Source organism: Musa acuminata, chromosome BXJ3-9 (assembly GCF_036884655.1).
Source record: "Musa acuminata AAA Group cultivar baxijiao chromosome BXJ3-9, Cavendish_Baxijiao_AAA, whole genome shotgun sequence".
Lineage (NCBI taxonomy): Eukaryota > Viridiplantae > Streptophyta > Magnoliopsida > Zingiberales > Musaceae > Musa > Musa acuminata.
In genome coordinates this window covers 6,941,438-6,955,951 of record NC_088357.1, presented here as the reverse complement: position 1 = coordinate 6,955,951, position 14,514 = coordinate 6,941,438, and the positions used below count along the sequence as shown (strand labels likewise).

The 14,514-nt window shown below is 38.6% G+C and overlaps 3 protein-coding genes across 5 annotated transcripts; all 3 read left to right on the top strand.

The window, feature by feature from the left end:
- Window positions 1-3,563: 3,563 nt before the first annotated feature.
- LOC103997568 (perakine reductase) lies at window positions 3,564-7,064 on the top strand. 2 transcript variants are annotated; one of them, XM_009418829.3, is made up of 7 exons: window positions 3,564-3,700; window positions 3,821-3,988; window positions 4,073-4,276; window positions 4,372-4,544; window positions 5,133-5,229; window positions 5,356-5,509; window positions 6,709-7,064. In XM_009418829.3, the coding sequence occupies exons 1-7, from the start codon at window positions 3,641-3,643 to the stop codon at window positions 6,900-6,902; spliced, it is 1,050 nt and encodes a 349-aa protein (XP_009417104.2). In that variant the 5' UTR covers window positions 3,564-3,640; the 3' UTR covers window positions 6,903-7,064. The 2 variants fall into 2 exon arrangements, with proteins under 2 accessions (XP_009417104.2, XP_065025256.1); XM_065169184.1 differs by having other exon boundaries at window positions 3,606-3,729.
- A 32-nt stretch (window positions 7,065-7,096) lies between these two features.
- LOC135650076 (protein LIFEGUARD 4-like) lies at window positions 7,097-10,600 on the top strand. Of its 2 annotated transcripts, XM_065169185.1 has the most exons (5): window positions 7,097-7,237; window positions 7,808-8,290; window positions 8,389-8,502; window positions 9,904-10,061; window positions 10,140-10,600. In XM_065169185.1, exons 2-5 carry the CDS (start codon window positions 8,038-8,040, stop codon window positions 10,344-10,346), a joined length of 732 nt encoding a protein of 243 aa, XP_065025257.1. In that variant the 5' UTR covers window positions 7,097-7,237; window positions 7,808-8,037; the 3' UTR covers window positions 10,347-10,600. The 2 variants fall into 2 exon arrangements, with proteins under 2 accessions (XP_065025257.1, XP_065025258.1); XM_065169186.1 differs by lacking the exon at window positions 7,097-7,237 and having other exon boundaries at window positions 7,257-8,290.
- Window positions 10,601-11,487: 887 nt separating this feature from the next.
- Window positions 11,488-13,847, top strand: LOC103997566 (probable ribose-5-phosphate isomerase 3, chloroplastic). The gene is made up of 2 exons (XM_009418826.3): window positions 11,488-12,004; window positions 13,241-13,847. The coding sequence occupies exons 1-2, from the start codon at window positions 11,615-11,617 to the stop codon at window positions 13,676-13,678; spliced, it is 828 nt and encodes a 275-aa protein (XP_009417101.2). The 5' UTR covers window positions 11,488-11,614; the 3' UTR covers window positions 13,679-13,847.
- The last annotated feature ends 667 nt before the right edge of the window (window positions 13,848-14,514 follow it).

Below are 14,514 nucleotides of genomic sequence, written 5' to 3'. Positions count from 1 at the left end.
TAATATAGAAAGAATGTAGACATGACAGAGTCAAATCTTGCATGCTTTCCATGACCATGGTCGGGTGATGCATGCGATCGAGAAAGCAAGATCCTTGAGCAAGCAGCAATTCTTGAGCAGGATGCTGTGTGACTTGTTGATCTCCATAGTGTTGTTCATCGATGTCAGGCAACGAGGGAGTTGTATGAACCCTAGAATCAGAATGCCATTGGCCTTTACTGTCACCACCGTTGTGGTGCTTTGTACTCCACCTGGAAAAAAGCTTCATGCAGCTGGAATAAACCATTTTGCCCTGTATGATCACAGGTGTGGCACGTATTGCTCGAGGTTTATGCCACTACATAATGCCATCGATTGGGCATGCATGATGGAATGAATGCATGGGACCATCACTGCGTATTTTAAAGGACGTTGGTGAAATCCAACGATGCGCGTGATCAGATAATACCATGAGCTTTGTTTGGCACGCATGACCATCTCCCGCTCGAAGGCACAACGCAAGTGCAATTCTAGCCTCGATAACCCAAGAATCTCTCCCCAACGATCTCTTTCAAATGTTTTGTGGTCATATCCGTAACAACAAAGTAGTATTCTTCGATAAATGACACAAATGAATTCGATTATAAGATGACCCACGATTGAATATTATTAAGAAACATCCTAAATGATAATGTGGTGGTAATCATGAAACATCCCTTAATTATCACATGATGATATACAACAATGAAGCATTCTTCGATGATGACACAATCAAATCCGATCATGAAATGCCTCTCAACGATGACAATCCAACAGTGAAGCATCCCTTGATGATGATACTATCGAACATGATTATGAAGCATCCCTTAATGATGATATGATTGAATTCAATTATGAAGCATTCATCGATGAGGACACAACTAAATCTAGTCATGAAACATCCCTTAATGGTGACACGATCGAATTTGACAATGAAACATCCCTCGATAATGACACGACCTAATATGACCATGAAGCACCTCTCAACAACAATGTGATTGATTTGATCATGAAGCATCATCCGACCATTTTGCAACTAAATGGATGATGTAATCAGTCGTCCATTGAGTAAGACTTTATGTTCCAAACCTCCTCCATGTGTTAAAACACAATGGAGAGATGATAAAGAGGTGTGACATGTGAACAACTCAGATGATATATCACGCTTTACTCCAGTGCCTTATTATCCCAACATGTAGTATGAGTAGCGTACATGATCGAAACGATGGCATCAACCACAATCTATGAGAATTCAAACAGACCTCTCATGTAATAATTGATAATCTTATAAAACTGATCCCATAAATCAATTCTTCACTTAATCTCGATGGTTAGAAAAGCCCCCTATAAAAGGGCCCATGTACATAAACTCACTAAGATTTTTGCCGAAGCTGACATAGTTTTTTTATACGATTCTTTCGCAACTCACTGATTTCCTGATGCCAAATTAATCACAGACTGACTCAGATCCGAATCAAAATTAGCTCTGAATCTGGTTTTGTTCAGTAGTCATTGAAGAGTTTCTTATTCTTGCATGCCATTGAAAATATTGCAGCATAACTAATCTGTCGTCAGTTCCTTCTTCTGTATACCCTTGTTTCATGTTATGTAACTGATATGACTTTCATACACAGTGACTTCATAGATCTGCACTTTCTTTTCTTCTCTAGGAACAGAAACGATGTATGATCAAGATCTTGGATGGAAGTTGAAGGACATCCGTTAATCTCTTGCCACTTCTTTTATCTACAAGGTTAGCCTAATAGATTTGTCAGCTTATTTAGCTGTACTTTTCCAAGTAAAATGCTTATGAACTGCTTATTAGGTAAGCAATCTTGGGATAGATATGATGTCTGTTATAGCTGATCAGAATCAATTTATAGATGAATATTACTGATATGCAAAGAACTCAGCATTAAAACAAATCACTGCTTCCTTGTTCATCTTGCTCTTTCTTGGGTTGTCCAAAAGGGTTAAGGTGTCAAGTATTGTGCTCGAAACTTGAGATAGATCCCACCTGACATTAAATGAAGCTTGTCACATATGTTTCCATGTTAGAGAGAGAGAGAAAGAGAGAGAGAGAGAGAGAGAGATCCTGCCACTAGCCAAGTATAGACTTCAGAATTTGAAGAGATATGCAGTGAATTGGTATTTCAAGTATGTATTAAGATATTGCTTGCATTGGTTTGTCATTAACTTTTCCTGGAAAGGATTTAGCTTTTGACCCTGAACCCTTGTCTATGAAGTCAACAAATGGAGTTGTAGGGTGTTGCCTCAGGTAATGAGAAACAAGAAAACCCTTCACTTGGCCATGCAAATATCTATTCAGGGAGCCATTTGAGAGTTTGTGCCTCTCTCTCTCTCTCTAAAGGCTTCATGTACAATTGATATGACTATAAGTTGACTTAAATCTGCACCTAATGTTGGAAAATCCCTTTGTTAAAACTGAGCTAATTAAGTACATGATTCAGAAGGTGCTCACTTGCATTTTTCATAATTTGAAAGCTTAAGATTTCAAGAATCATGAATTCCAGTACTGAGATATCTGAATCTTAATCTTATAAGTCAACCACTTTATCCCATACAAATCTACAGAAATATGTACCTCTGCTAGGTCTTTTTCTCTTAAAGCAATACAAAATTTAATGTGATCCAAGATATTACTAATGTTTACAGACATTTTAGTCCTCCAAATCTCTCAATGCTTCTTCACTAAAACTTAGAATAGGTGTATCATAAATGTAGCTAGTTTAGGTATTAACCCAAATGGTCATCTATTAACCTCACTTTTAAAGAATGTAGAAGTGACCCAACATTAAATTCAAACATGGCTATATTATCATTTAAATCTTTAAGCTCAAAAGAGCAATAAATGGCAAGGATTTGGCATCAATCCCATTATCACATCCCTAATTATCATACACCCATTTCATAATTTATCTATCTCACAACTTTTTCACATACTTGCACTCCACAAATCAGGTTTTCTTCCTGTCAAATCTTCCAAGTTGCATTGTCATCCTACTATAATTTTAAGTTGATGTATTTTTGATATTTCTAAACATACTTTTGTTTCACAGAGACATTGTTCCCTTCCTATTCTTCTATATTTACATAGTCTTATTTTTTTTAAATATATTTTAATATATCTAAAAATTATTCTAATCTATGTAAAAAAATGAAATTTAATTAAGCATGTATACTACTAACAGTTTGATTCCAAGAAATCTATTTCTTAACCAATACATTTGCATAAAAAACAAAAAAAATTGTAAATTGTTCCACTCACACCATTTTAGTTAAAGAAAAGGATAAAAATAAAAATAAAAATAAAGAGAGGGCGGGGGGGAACAAAAAAGGAGAGGGGGAAGCTCTCAGTTCACCGTGCTTACGCTAGCGGTGAGCTCACCGAAGCGGCGGAGGAGGAACGTTCTTTACCAGTCACCCTGCTTACGCAAGCGGTGACCTCACCGGAGCGGCGGGGAGGGAGGAACGTTCTTTCCCAGATACCCTGCTTACGCAAGCGGTGACCTCACCGGGGTCTCTCCAAGACTACTAAACTGGTTCTCGAGCCGTTAAAGCCAACCCCCTCCCCCTCTTCTGAGATCCAAACCCTGAAGCCATGGGTGATCAGGCCCATGTCCTGATCCCAAGAGTGAAGTTGGGCGCCCAGGGATTGGAGGTCGCACCGTCCCTCCATTTCGATCACAAGTTCTAATCTTTAACATATGTATTTAATATTGCATAAAGATTGTTCTTTGGTTTTGGCTGTCTCAAAGATTCTTGTTTGTCGCGATGATAGGTGTCCAAGTTAGGGTTTGGTTGTATGGGCCTCACCGGCGTGTACAACGCCCCTATCAGTGATGAAGCTGGTATATCCATCATCAAGCACGCGTTTAACAGTGGGATCACCTTCTTTGACACCTCTGATGTCTATGGACCTCATACAAACGAGATCTTGCTTGGGAAGGTTTGGATCTTACCCCTTCCTATTGCCTGCTGTAGAAGATAGCGGAATGGGTAAAAATTTGATGTTGTTGGTCAATTTCTTTAGGCCTTGAAGCAATTGCCCCGTGAAAAGATCCAAGTAGCCACAAAATTTGGGATTGTGGATATTAACGCCACAGGTCTAGTGATCAGTGGTAAGCCTGAGTACGCGCGGGCATGCTGTGAGGAAAGCCTCAGGCGCCTCGGACTGGACTACGTTGATCTTTACTATCTGCATCGAGTTGATACGACCGTGCCGATCGAAGAAACTGTAAGGATTAGCCGCCAAGATTTCTGTTACTTTGGAATATTAACTTTTGAAATATGAAAATAATCCATGTTGTTGTGAATTTGTTTATGTGGTAGATGGGGGAACTCAGGAAGTTGGTGGAAGAGGGCAAGGTGAAGTACATCGGGCTTTCAGAGGCTAGCCCTGATACTATTAGACGGGCTCACGTGGTGCATCCGATCAGCGCATTGCAAATGGAATGGTCTCTCTGGACTCGCGAGATTGAGAAGGAGATAGTCCCACTTTGCAGGTTGGATTAGATGTTCATCATTTTCAAAATATTCAAAGTTGTTTCTCTTTTGCGGTATTAGAAAGCCTCAAGTGGCCTTGTTTCTCATCAACCACATTCATGGCTGTAGGCTGAAGTATGTTCTTTTGCCAAACATCCAAGTCAACACATGAGAAACATCACATTCACAAGGAAAAAAAAAAAAAAACTTAGTATATAGCTTTTGATGCAAATCTTTGTAGAATGGTAATTGAAGTTTGTAGCAGCTTTTAATTTGTGTGCAAATTAGGGAGGTCAAGTATCTTGTGAATCTTCATTTTGTTGCTTTCAAAGATGCATGTGTTCAAAGTAGAAAATTCGGTAAATTATCTCTTCCAATTTTTAATTAGTAAAGTGGAGAAAGTACATATAAGCGTAATGTTGTTTATTTTCAAAACACATAATCTTTACATTGCTTATATTTTTTAACTCTAAACTGAAAGCCGTGGAAAGAAAGCAAGTCACTTTTCATTTTTTTTGGGTCCAGTGAATTATCTTGAACTACATTTGGCCACGGTCTAATTTCTAATTTTTACAAATTTTGTAATGCATTTTCCAATTTACATGCAGGGAACTTGGCATCGGAATAGTTCCATACAGCCCTCTTGGACGTGGATTTTTCGGTGGTAGAGGAGTTACAGAAAAGTTGCCTTCAAATGCATCTTTGGTATACATTCTTATCCAACCATGACATATCTTTAATGTTTAGAGAAAATTTGGTGCTTTGTCATGTAGAGATGGTATGATGCTGGTTGCTAATGATCAATTTGTTACCCTTTCATGATTTTGCTAGATCCACATCCCAAGATTTGTTGGAGAAAACCTTGAAAAGAATAAAGTTCTGTATGTGAGGTTGGAGAACCTCGCCAAAAAGCACCAGTGTACCACTGCTCAACTAGCTCTAGCTTGGGTTGTCCATCAAGGAGATGATGTGGTTCCTATCCCAGGTAAGCAATTGTTTTGAAACTATGATCCTCCATGCATCAACATCAGCATTGTTGTCAGGATCACTATCATGTTGTAAATCTTAGAGTGCTTTGGGCTGCATGGATCATGAATCAAATGGTAGATTGTAGTGTTCTGCTTTTCATTAAAGCTTAAACACTCTGTGTAAACAATGGCAGATACGAGTTAACTGGAAGTTCGATGAATGGAGAATAATGAAGCAACATGTCTGACAATTATAAATAAAACATAAGTTTCTTTTCTAGGATAAAAAAGCCATATGCACCCACTTGTTAAGCTCACGCCAACTTATTCAGAAAACAATTTCCATAGTTAATTGATTGTTATTTTTGCAAATTAGTCAATATAATGGCCTTTTCTATTAAAATTTAGGAAATATTCTTAAACTGAATGTTTTGATAACACTGATCAGTTTGAGTACTAAGCCATCACCTCCCATTTCAACAAGTACTCAGATCTAGAATCTCATTATGTCGAACAGGGGAGCCATCATCAAGTAGGCAAAGGCTCATTGGTTGGGCCTACCGCAATCTATCGCATAAAGATGATAGATGGAGATCAAATAACAGTTGGTCAGGATGCAATGACAATGGACTTGTCAGAGTAGTCATGCCTAAAAACTTTGTGTCATGAGTCAAACAGAAGTTCCATTGCCTTGAACATATTCATGGCCTGAGCTACTTTGAAGGCTTATTCATGTGAAAGTTCCTAGAAAACAGAAGTATGCTTGGATGCTGCCTTGCACAAAACTATAAAATGAGAAGTTATTAATTTGGCCTCTTTCAATCCTGAAAAGCAGGATGGGTACCTGAAGGTGGCAGAGTTTCATAGCTATGCTTATTAGATTGACTTCATCTGGTAGCATACAAGTGTTTGATATTGGGTGAAATAATCTCTGAGCATGTTAGATTTGAAATTCCCTGTCATGCGAGTATAATTCATGAATTTCATTTGTCCTCTATCTTTGGAATTTAATTATCAATTCACAAGTTTCTTTTTTTTTTTTGGTGAGATGCAAAGATACATAGTCCATAGTCTTGCCACTGCAACTTGTACACACTCATATCTTCTTCTTTTTTTTCCCTTTCTTGTGGATGTGATTATATGTTTTGCCCACCTATGCAAGCATCTGCCAACAATTAATTTGCTTCGCTTGACAATTTTATTTCCAACATTTCAGGGACAACCAAGTTGAGGAACTTGGATGACAATATTGGGTCTTTGAAAGTAAAGCTCACAGAGGATGACTTGAAAGAAATATCTGATGCAGTCCGTGAAGAAGAGGTGGCAGGTTATAGAAGTCACAGTGTTTTTGAGCCGTTCACCTGGAAGTACGCAAAAACCCCACCTATACATAGCAATCTAGCGGCTTAGAATTTTCTATCAGATATATTGCCTATGATATTATGTCAAATTTTCTTCCGTCATTAAAGGTTGAATAGCACAACATCCAGTAGTAAGTTGTCAGTCGATGATAAGGTATGCTTTGGTGTAACTTCTTCACGAAATATATAAACTGTCATGCTCGTTGTTCTATATTCTGCTTCTGCAAACACAGTGAAACCTCATGCACAACATTTTACTTTCCAGCACAGTAAAATTTCTCATCCATTCATGCTTGGCGCAAGCAGAATTAGTGGCCCTCCCCACATATGGTATGGGGGTTTCAGGACCATGAGCATGGAGCTTTTATGAACGGAGCTGATAAGGTACACTATCCTTAGGAACTTCTTGTAGCCTCGAGGAACTGTTGGCTTCTAAAGGGTTAATTATATATTATCTTTAGTATTTTGATTTCTGTATTTTTAAAATTATATTTAGATTTCTATATTTTTAAAGTAAAATATTTGATCTAATAATTTTTTTTCTCTTTTGATTTTTAATATTATAAAATTATATTCTTAATCTTACATAGGGATCTCAATATTTTAATTTCATAAGTTTAGATATTTCAATATAAAATTTAAAAATATAGGAATCGAAATACTAAGAATAACTAATTATAATCTATAACTACCTGCTTTCCAAATGAGACTAACACTATTTTATCTTTGGTTCTTTATCATTCACTTTTAACTCTTCGATCTATTTGTGATCAAATATGTTTTTATTAGACCAAATGTACTTTCCGTGTATACTATTCTTTTCATGTCATATATATATATATATATATATATATATATATATATATATATATATATATATGTGGTAAAATCACACCGTCGCATTAATTGGCCTTACATATTTTTGGATGTGGGGCACTCCCTCCCAATCTCAAGCCAACGGGCGGTGAGGATCTGACTGCAGTTTGAACTGGTTTACTAAATCCGTGCATGAGAAACCAACGGCCAGTCTGCATATAATTGGAAACACCCCCCCTAAAAGTCGCGCGCCAGTGATCGTTCGTCTCCCTCCTCCTCCCTTTCTATCTCTACATTTCTTCCCAGTAATCTCCTCCGAAACCCTAGTTCTTGTTCTCGATTCGGAAGACCTAGAATCGTCGCCGGAGATGACGAAGAAGGGAGGGGACATCGAGGCCGGGTACGGCGGCGGATCGGCCTTGTACCCCAACATGATGGAGAGCCCGCAGCTGCGGTGGGCGTTCATCCGCAAGGTCTACTCCATCGTGGCCCTCCAGATCCTCCTCACGATTGCCGTCGCCGGTGTCGTCAACTTCGTCGAGCCCGTGCGCAGCTTCCTCCTCTCCCACACCACCGCCTCGCTGGTCGTCTACATCCTCATCATCATCTCGCCTTTTCTCGGTAATTCTCGGGCACGTTTCTCCTTGTTTTGGGCGGTAAATTTCTAGGGATTGATGTGGATTTGTTCGACCCCCTTCTGGTCTCCCGAAATGAAACAGTTCTGTTGCCGATGATCTACTTCCGCGAGCGCCATCCCCTGAACCTGCTTCTTCTCACGCTGTTCACGATCTGCATCAGCTTGGCTATTGGGATGGCATGCGCGACTTCCAAAGGTAACGGGGAAAAAGAAACCATAACAATTACCAAAATGATCTTTTTTATTTGCCTAAAGAGGCTAAGATGTTTAATCTGAGGTAAAATTGTCTTGAATTTTGAATTTTATATCAATAAAAAATTAAAACAACAGCAACATTACCGTGTTATATCAAATAAGATGTTTAATTTGAGGTAAAATTGTCTTGAATTTTGAATTTTATATCAATAAGAAATTACAACAACAGAAATAGTACCGTGATATATCAACTTTTAAGGTCGATTGCATGAATCTTTTATTCAATACTGTCAAGAACAAAGAAATTGTGATTCTTTTATTATTGTTGCTCTAGTATTTCTTGCACGATGACATTAGAAAATGATCACAACAAAGGATGGAATTCTTTTTTCTTCTAGCGCAGTTGGTGGAAGCCCCATATGCTAGCATGGTATTGATGTTGGAAAAGGAAAATCTACGGTCGAGATTAATTATATTGTCTTCTGGGAACCTACACAGTTACTGTTGATTGAGCAAGGGTTTGACCATGTACTTGGTGATTAGCAAACTATTGTAATTAATTGATTCCTGATGATAAGTGTTCTTCTGTAAAGCAGCTAGCTTTCTGATCCAATGTCAATGCCATACTAGCATATGGGCTTCCACTTAATTCTGATGCTGCTTTCCTTATGAGCATCTGTTCTTATTCTTTTTCTTTTCAATGAAAATTATGTTGTCATTGGTACATATCATGACGATGCATATATGTCTTAGTTATTTAGGTGTGTAAAATCATATGTTCACATGCTAAAAATTGCGACCATTTAGGTATCATGTATTCATAATATTGATTTACCTTAAGACTTCTTTTATAATTATCCATATGTATCATGACAATGCATTCTTGTCACATAATAGGTTCACACTACAAGAATTGCAACCATTTGTGTTTATAATATTGATTTGCCTTGAGGATTCTTGTTGTGTAGTTATCCATGGAAAATCTAGAAGCTGCATTATCCTGGTCTAGTAAGCCAAACAATTGGAATCCTTCGCTATCCTCTGTTGTTTTGAGCACCATTTCCGTAATTGATGTGTATCAAGCTTCATAATAATTGATTGTACACCAATGTCCTCCCGGTTGTTAGTAATTTACAAGTTTTGCAGCTTAGGTATTGTGTACGGGTTTGGTTGCTATTGTTATTTATAAGTTTAGCGTTTTTGCTTTTCGAGAAATCATTTTAGTTTTATGACTTCCATACTTTTGGATTGTGTCTGATTAAGTATAGCTATTTGTTTAACTTGTGATAATAATTTCTTTGCTTGTTTACCCACCAGAAGTCTCAAACTTTACAACTAAATCTTTAGTGCATGCCAGGCATTCTTAGGGCTAACGAATGACTTACTATAATTACTTGAGCAGGCAAAATAGTGCTACAATCTGCAGCTCTAACAGCAACAGTGGTTGTGGGTCTCACCCTCTACACGTTCTGGGCAGCCAAAAGAGGCTATGACTTCAACTTCCTCGGCCCATTCTTGTGTGCAGCTCTTATCGTGCTGATGCTGTACTGTATCATCCAGGTTAGTGGCCTCTTCTTTTGGCTCTTCTTTTCTTCTATGTAATGTCTGAGCCTCTCGTTGCTTTCAACATTCCTGCAGATCTTCATCCCAATGGGGAAGGTCTCGACAACAATCTACGGGTGTGTGGCAGCAATTATCTTCTCTGGTTTCATCATATACGATACCGACAATCTGATCAAAAGACATTCCTACGACCAATACATCTGTGCTTCCATCTCCCTGTATCTCGACATCATCAACCTGTTCACGGCACTGTTAACCGTGTTCAGTAGTGTTGATTCATAAGCCAATTGGTATCTCTGCTTACCGTCATGTAACTGCTCTATATTTAGTGAAACCAATATATAGGTAAGAAACCTGATAACAGTTCAAAATATATGTGCTGCTGTGTCGATTAGCAGTCACTTTCATCTGCCTCCAGGCGTCGTTTGAGACTTGTTGCCTTGGGGACGATGAACTTGTACAGGTACTGAAACCTTGTATTCGGATTGTTGTTGGCTGTGGGAGAACCAAACTGTTCAGTTCAAAGTGCGACCTCAGCCTTGTGTTGCCCTGCAAAACCCTTGATGATGCACTGATGTGGACAATCAAGGATGTGGCAGCAGCAATAGATTCAAGGTTAGATTTCTTTCCGGGGAGTTTATACTAGAAGCAGTGCAAAACGCATTCTGAAGAAGCTATAGGGAAGAGATTTCTCTATTGTTTACATCTCATCACTTTTATCTGACTTAATAGGTGGAATGGTAGATATTGTAATGCTCTTCTATCTTTTTTTAGATCTTTCATATTTGTTGTATCCTCACCGCAAGTGCACATAATAAAAAGGTAACGAATGAAGGTTTATGATTATAAGTGAGCAATTTTGAGCATCAACTGTATGTAACAAAGGATTTAATGTTTTCTTTTTAAAATACTAATAATATTCATTACAATATCAATATATGTAATCTCTAAATTTTATAAACTAGGATAAATGCAAAATAATTATTATATGGCATCATCTATATTAATAATTATTTAAAAAATAATTTTGGATTTTTTTCCCACAAAAAAATTTTGTTTTTATTACTTATTGCTTAGTTCAATCTTCTATCTTTTTTATTTGGTATAAATGTTACTTTCCTTTATTTTTTTAAGAATAAAATAGCATAACAAAAAAATGATAATAATTGATGTATTCTGCTCTAATAATCTATCTGTATGGAAATTTTGATCAATATTTTAAATTAACATTTCATTTTCATGTTTTTTTGTTACATGATTGATTACCTTATAAACTAAAGTTAAGTCCTTACAAAATTTTGTGTTAAGCTTTCAAATTTATACATATATATATATGATTTAAATTTAAAATGATGAACAAACAAACAAACAATAAATAAATAAACCATCACCACCACCAACCAAACACGAATCTCCACTCTCCGCAGTCCCCAATCCTCACCACCACCACTCAATCCCCTTCCAAACCCATTACAAAGGGGAGATAGCCCGCCCTTCTCCGCCTTCTCACTCCATCTTCCACCGCTTCCGCCCACCATCATCATCCCACCATGACGGCCTCTTCCCTCCTCCCCTCCCCCTCTTCCCTGCTCCTCCTCCGCCGCCACGCCCTCCCCGTCGGCCGCCGCAACCGCCCCGTGGCCCCCGTCCGAGCCCTCTCCGCCCCCGCCACCCTCACCCAGGACGACCTCAAGAAGCTCGCCGCAGTCAAGGCCGTCGAGTACGTCAGCAGTGGCATGGTGCTCGGCCTCGGGACCGGCTCCACCGCCGCCTTCGTTGTCGCCGAGATCGGGGCCCTCCTTTCGTCGGGCAAGCTCAGGGACATCGTCGGCGTGCCCACGTCCAAGCGCACCTATGAGCAGGCTTTGTCTCTGGGGATCCCGCTCTCCACCCTCGACGACCACCCGCGGATCGATCTCGCTATCGATGGTGCCGATGAGGTCAAATTCCCTCCTTCCTTTTTGTCTTCTTTGGAAGAAAGTTTATGTCTTTGACTTTTCAGTCATCGTTGTTGACTAGGCTCGAGTAGTAACCATTTGACCTTGCCTACTGTAAATAGATATCGGAATTTGATTCCTATTTTTCTTTTCCTCTATTAAGCTTCTACTTGATCGATTTAATGGGTGTTTACGGATCTAAGTTTTGGTAGTTTCGTGTTGATAATGCTCGTGAAGTGCTTCATTGAATTGATATTAAATATTTTTGGGCATTGAGAATTGCAGCAAAGAGCTGGTTCTCTGGGCGCATCTGATCATAAGTTTCAGAAAGATTGCCTGTTAGGGGATCGCCAATAGTTCCGGTGGGATTTTAGTGAAGAAAAAAGATCTACTCTGCTTTGTACATTAGATAATTAGACCTTTTAATCCAAATAAAGGCTTTCTTGATATATGTAGACATTATAGTTGAGTAGCTCCTTTTTTTTTTTTTGTGCTTTCTTATTCTCAGCAGTTCAACATTTCGCTATAAGTCTTTCTTGTTTAGTCGAACAGGGTGATAAGTAAATGTTAAGTTGGAGTGTGGGATTTTAGTATCGGAGAAAAATATTTGGTATGCTGTTTACATTTAGATAATGATACATTTTATCCAAATAAAGGATTAATCTAATGGAAACTTGTAGGTCTTGGTTGTTGATTGAACTGAATCTTGGAATATGTACAACTCATAAAGGAGAAGCCATTTTTTGCTGTATTATTACAAGCAATTCAACACTCAGCTGGAAGCCTTTTTTTGTTTAGGCGAACAGGGTGAGAGGTAGATGCTAAGTTGGACCCCTGATATGATAAATGTTTGCCTTACCTGAGTCTTGTTGTTGCTGTGGTTAACATTTTCTAAATTACAGCATTCATTACCTCATAATTTGCAAATGAATCATTATGTGTTTTAAAATCTTGGAAAAAACTGGAATTTGTGTTATTTGGGTTTAATCTTGATGAAGTGATTTAACTTGTAGACAAATTATAGTCTCAAGTTCAAATGAGTACCTACTGCATATGCTCATTCTCATTAGTTCTTGAGCTGCAATAGACACACTTATGATGCTAATAGCTAGCCTGCGAGGATGATTGGTTCTTTTCAACCTTATGAGATAATGTGTTGATGTTAAACAGTATGACTCTCATACTATACCAATTAGCAGCTTTGTTCAAGTTCTACAGACTGATTTGGGATTGGAACAGGTGGACCCAGACCTAAATCTTGTCAAAGGACGTGGAGGAGCTCTACTTCGTGAGAAGATGGTTGAGGCAGCATCTGATAAGTTTGTCGTGGTGGCGGATGAAACAAAGCTTGTAACTGGATTGGGTGGAAGTGGGCTGGCGATGCCAGTGGAAGTTGTGCAGTTCTGTTGGAAATACAACCAGACAAGGTTGCAGGAATTGTTTAAAGAAGAAGGATGTGAGGCGACGCTTAGATTGGATGATGGCGGGAAGCCTTATGTCACTGACAATTCAAACTATATCGTTGACTTGTACTTTAAGACACCAATTAAAGATGCACCAGCTGCAGGAAAGGAGATTTCAGCACTTGAAGGGGTTGTAGAACATGGATTGTTCTTGGACATGGCAACTGCTGTCATAATTGCTGGAAAAGATGGGGTGACCATGACGACAAAATGAGTAGCGAGCATTCTTAGTCAACATGGCTTGGTTTTTCTTTTTCTTTTTTTTTTCTCTTTTGATGTATGAAAATTCTATGTATCTTCAGTTCGTCTTACGAACATTCAAGAGGAATTGCCATGACCTTGGTTAAAACCATTTTTTTCTGTTTATGAACTCATTCTTCTGATGTTTGGTGCCCAAAGAGAAGGGATTATGTTCATGTCTATAGTTTTCATCCTCGGAAGCAACAAAGGAATTTATATCTTTGGTTTAACTCATGCTAATCATGTACTACAAACACAAAATTCTTAGTTATTGTTGTCACTGGTTTCCAAAATGAAGATCGAGGTCGGGAGAGGTTTTCTGACCCGATTCCTCCATAACGCCTATCGTAAGGTTTAGGCTCGATTTTGTTAGGAAAAAAAGTCGTTGATGTCCTGGTCAACCTGACGTAGTTCTTACTCGTTTGTGCAGGATTATCCGATGTGCCTCCAAGATAAAAATGTTGAGTTCCCGAGATGTCACCTGCATAAAGATCGAGGTCGAGAAAGGTTTTCTGACTCGATTCCTCCATAGCGCCCATCGTAAGGTTTAGGCCCTCCTTTTAAAGTCACAAATGATATGGAGTGCACTATCAACTAATCATCATCCGACACGTAAACGTCACATTGAGTCATCAGTGAGAGGAAAAGATCCATGTCACCTTCCACCCGTTTGTCCACACAGACAATAGTTCAAAACAAATCTTAGACAGGCACTTCATGGTTGTCCCCTTGCTTGTTGCCCATGTGGACAAGAGGCCAAAAGGGGACCGTTGGGGTGGTTAAAGAATGTCTCCCCTCTGCAATCAGGTA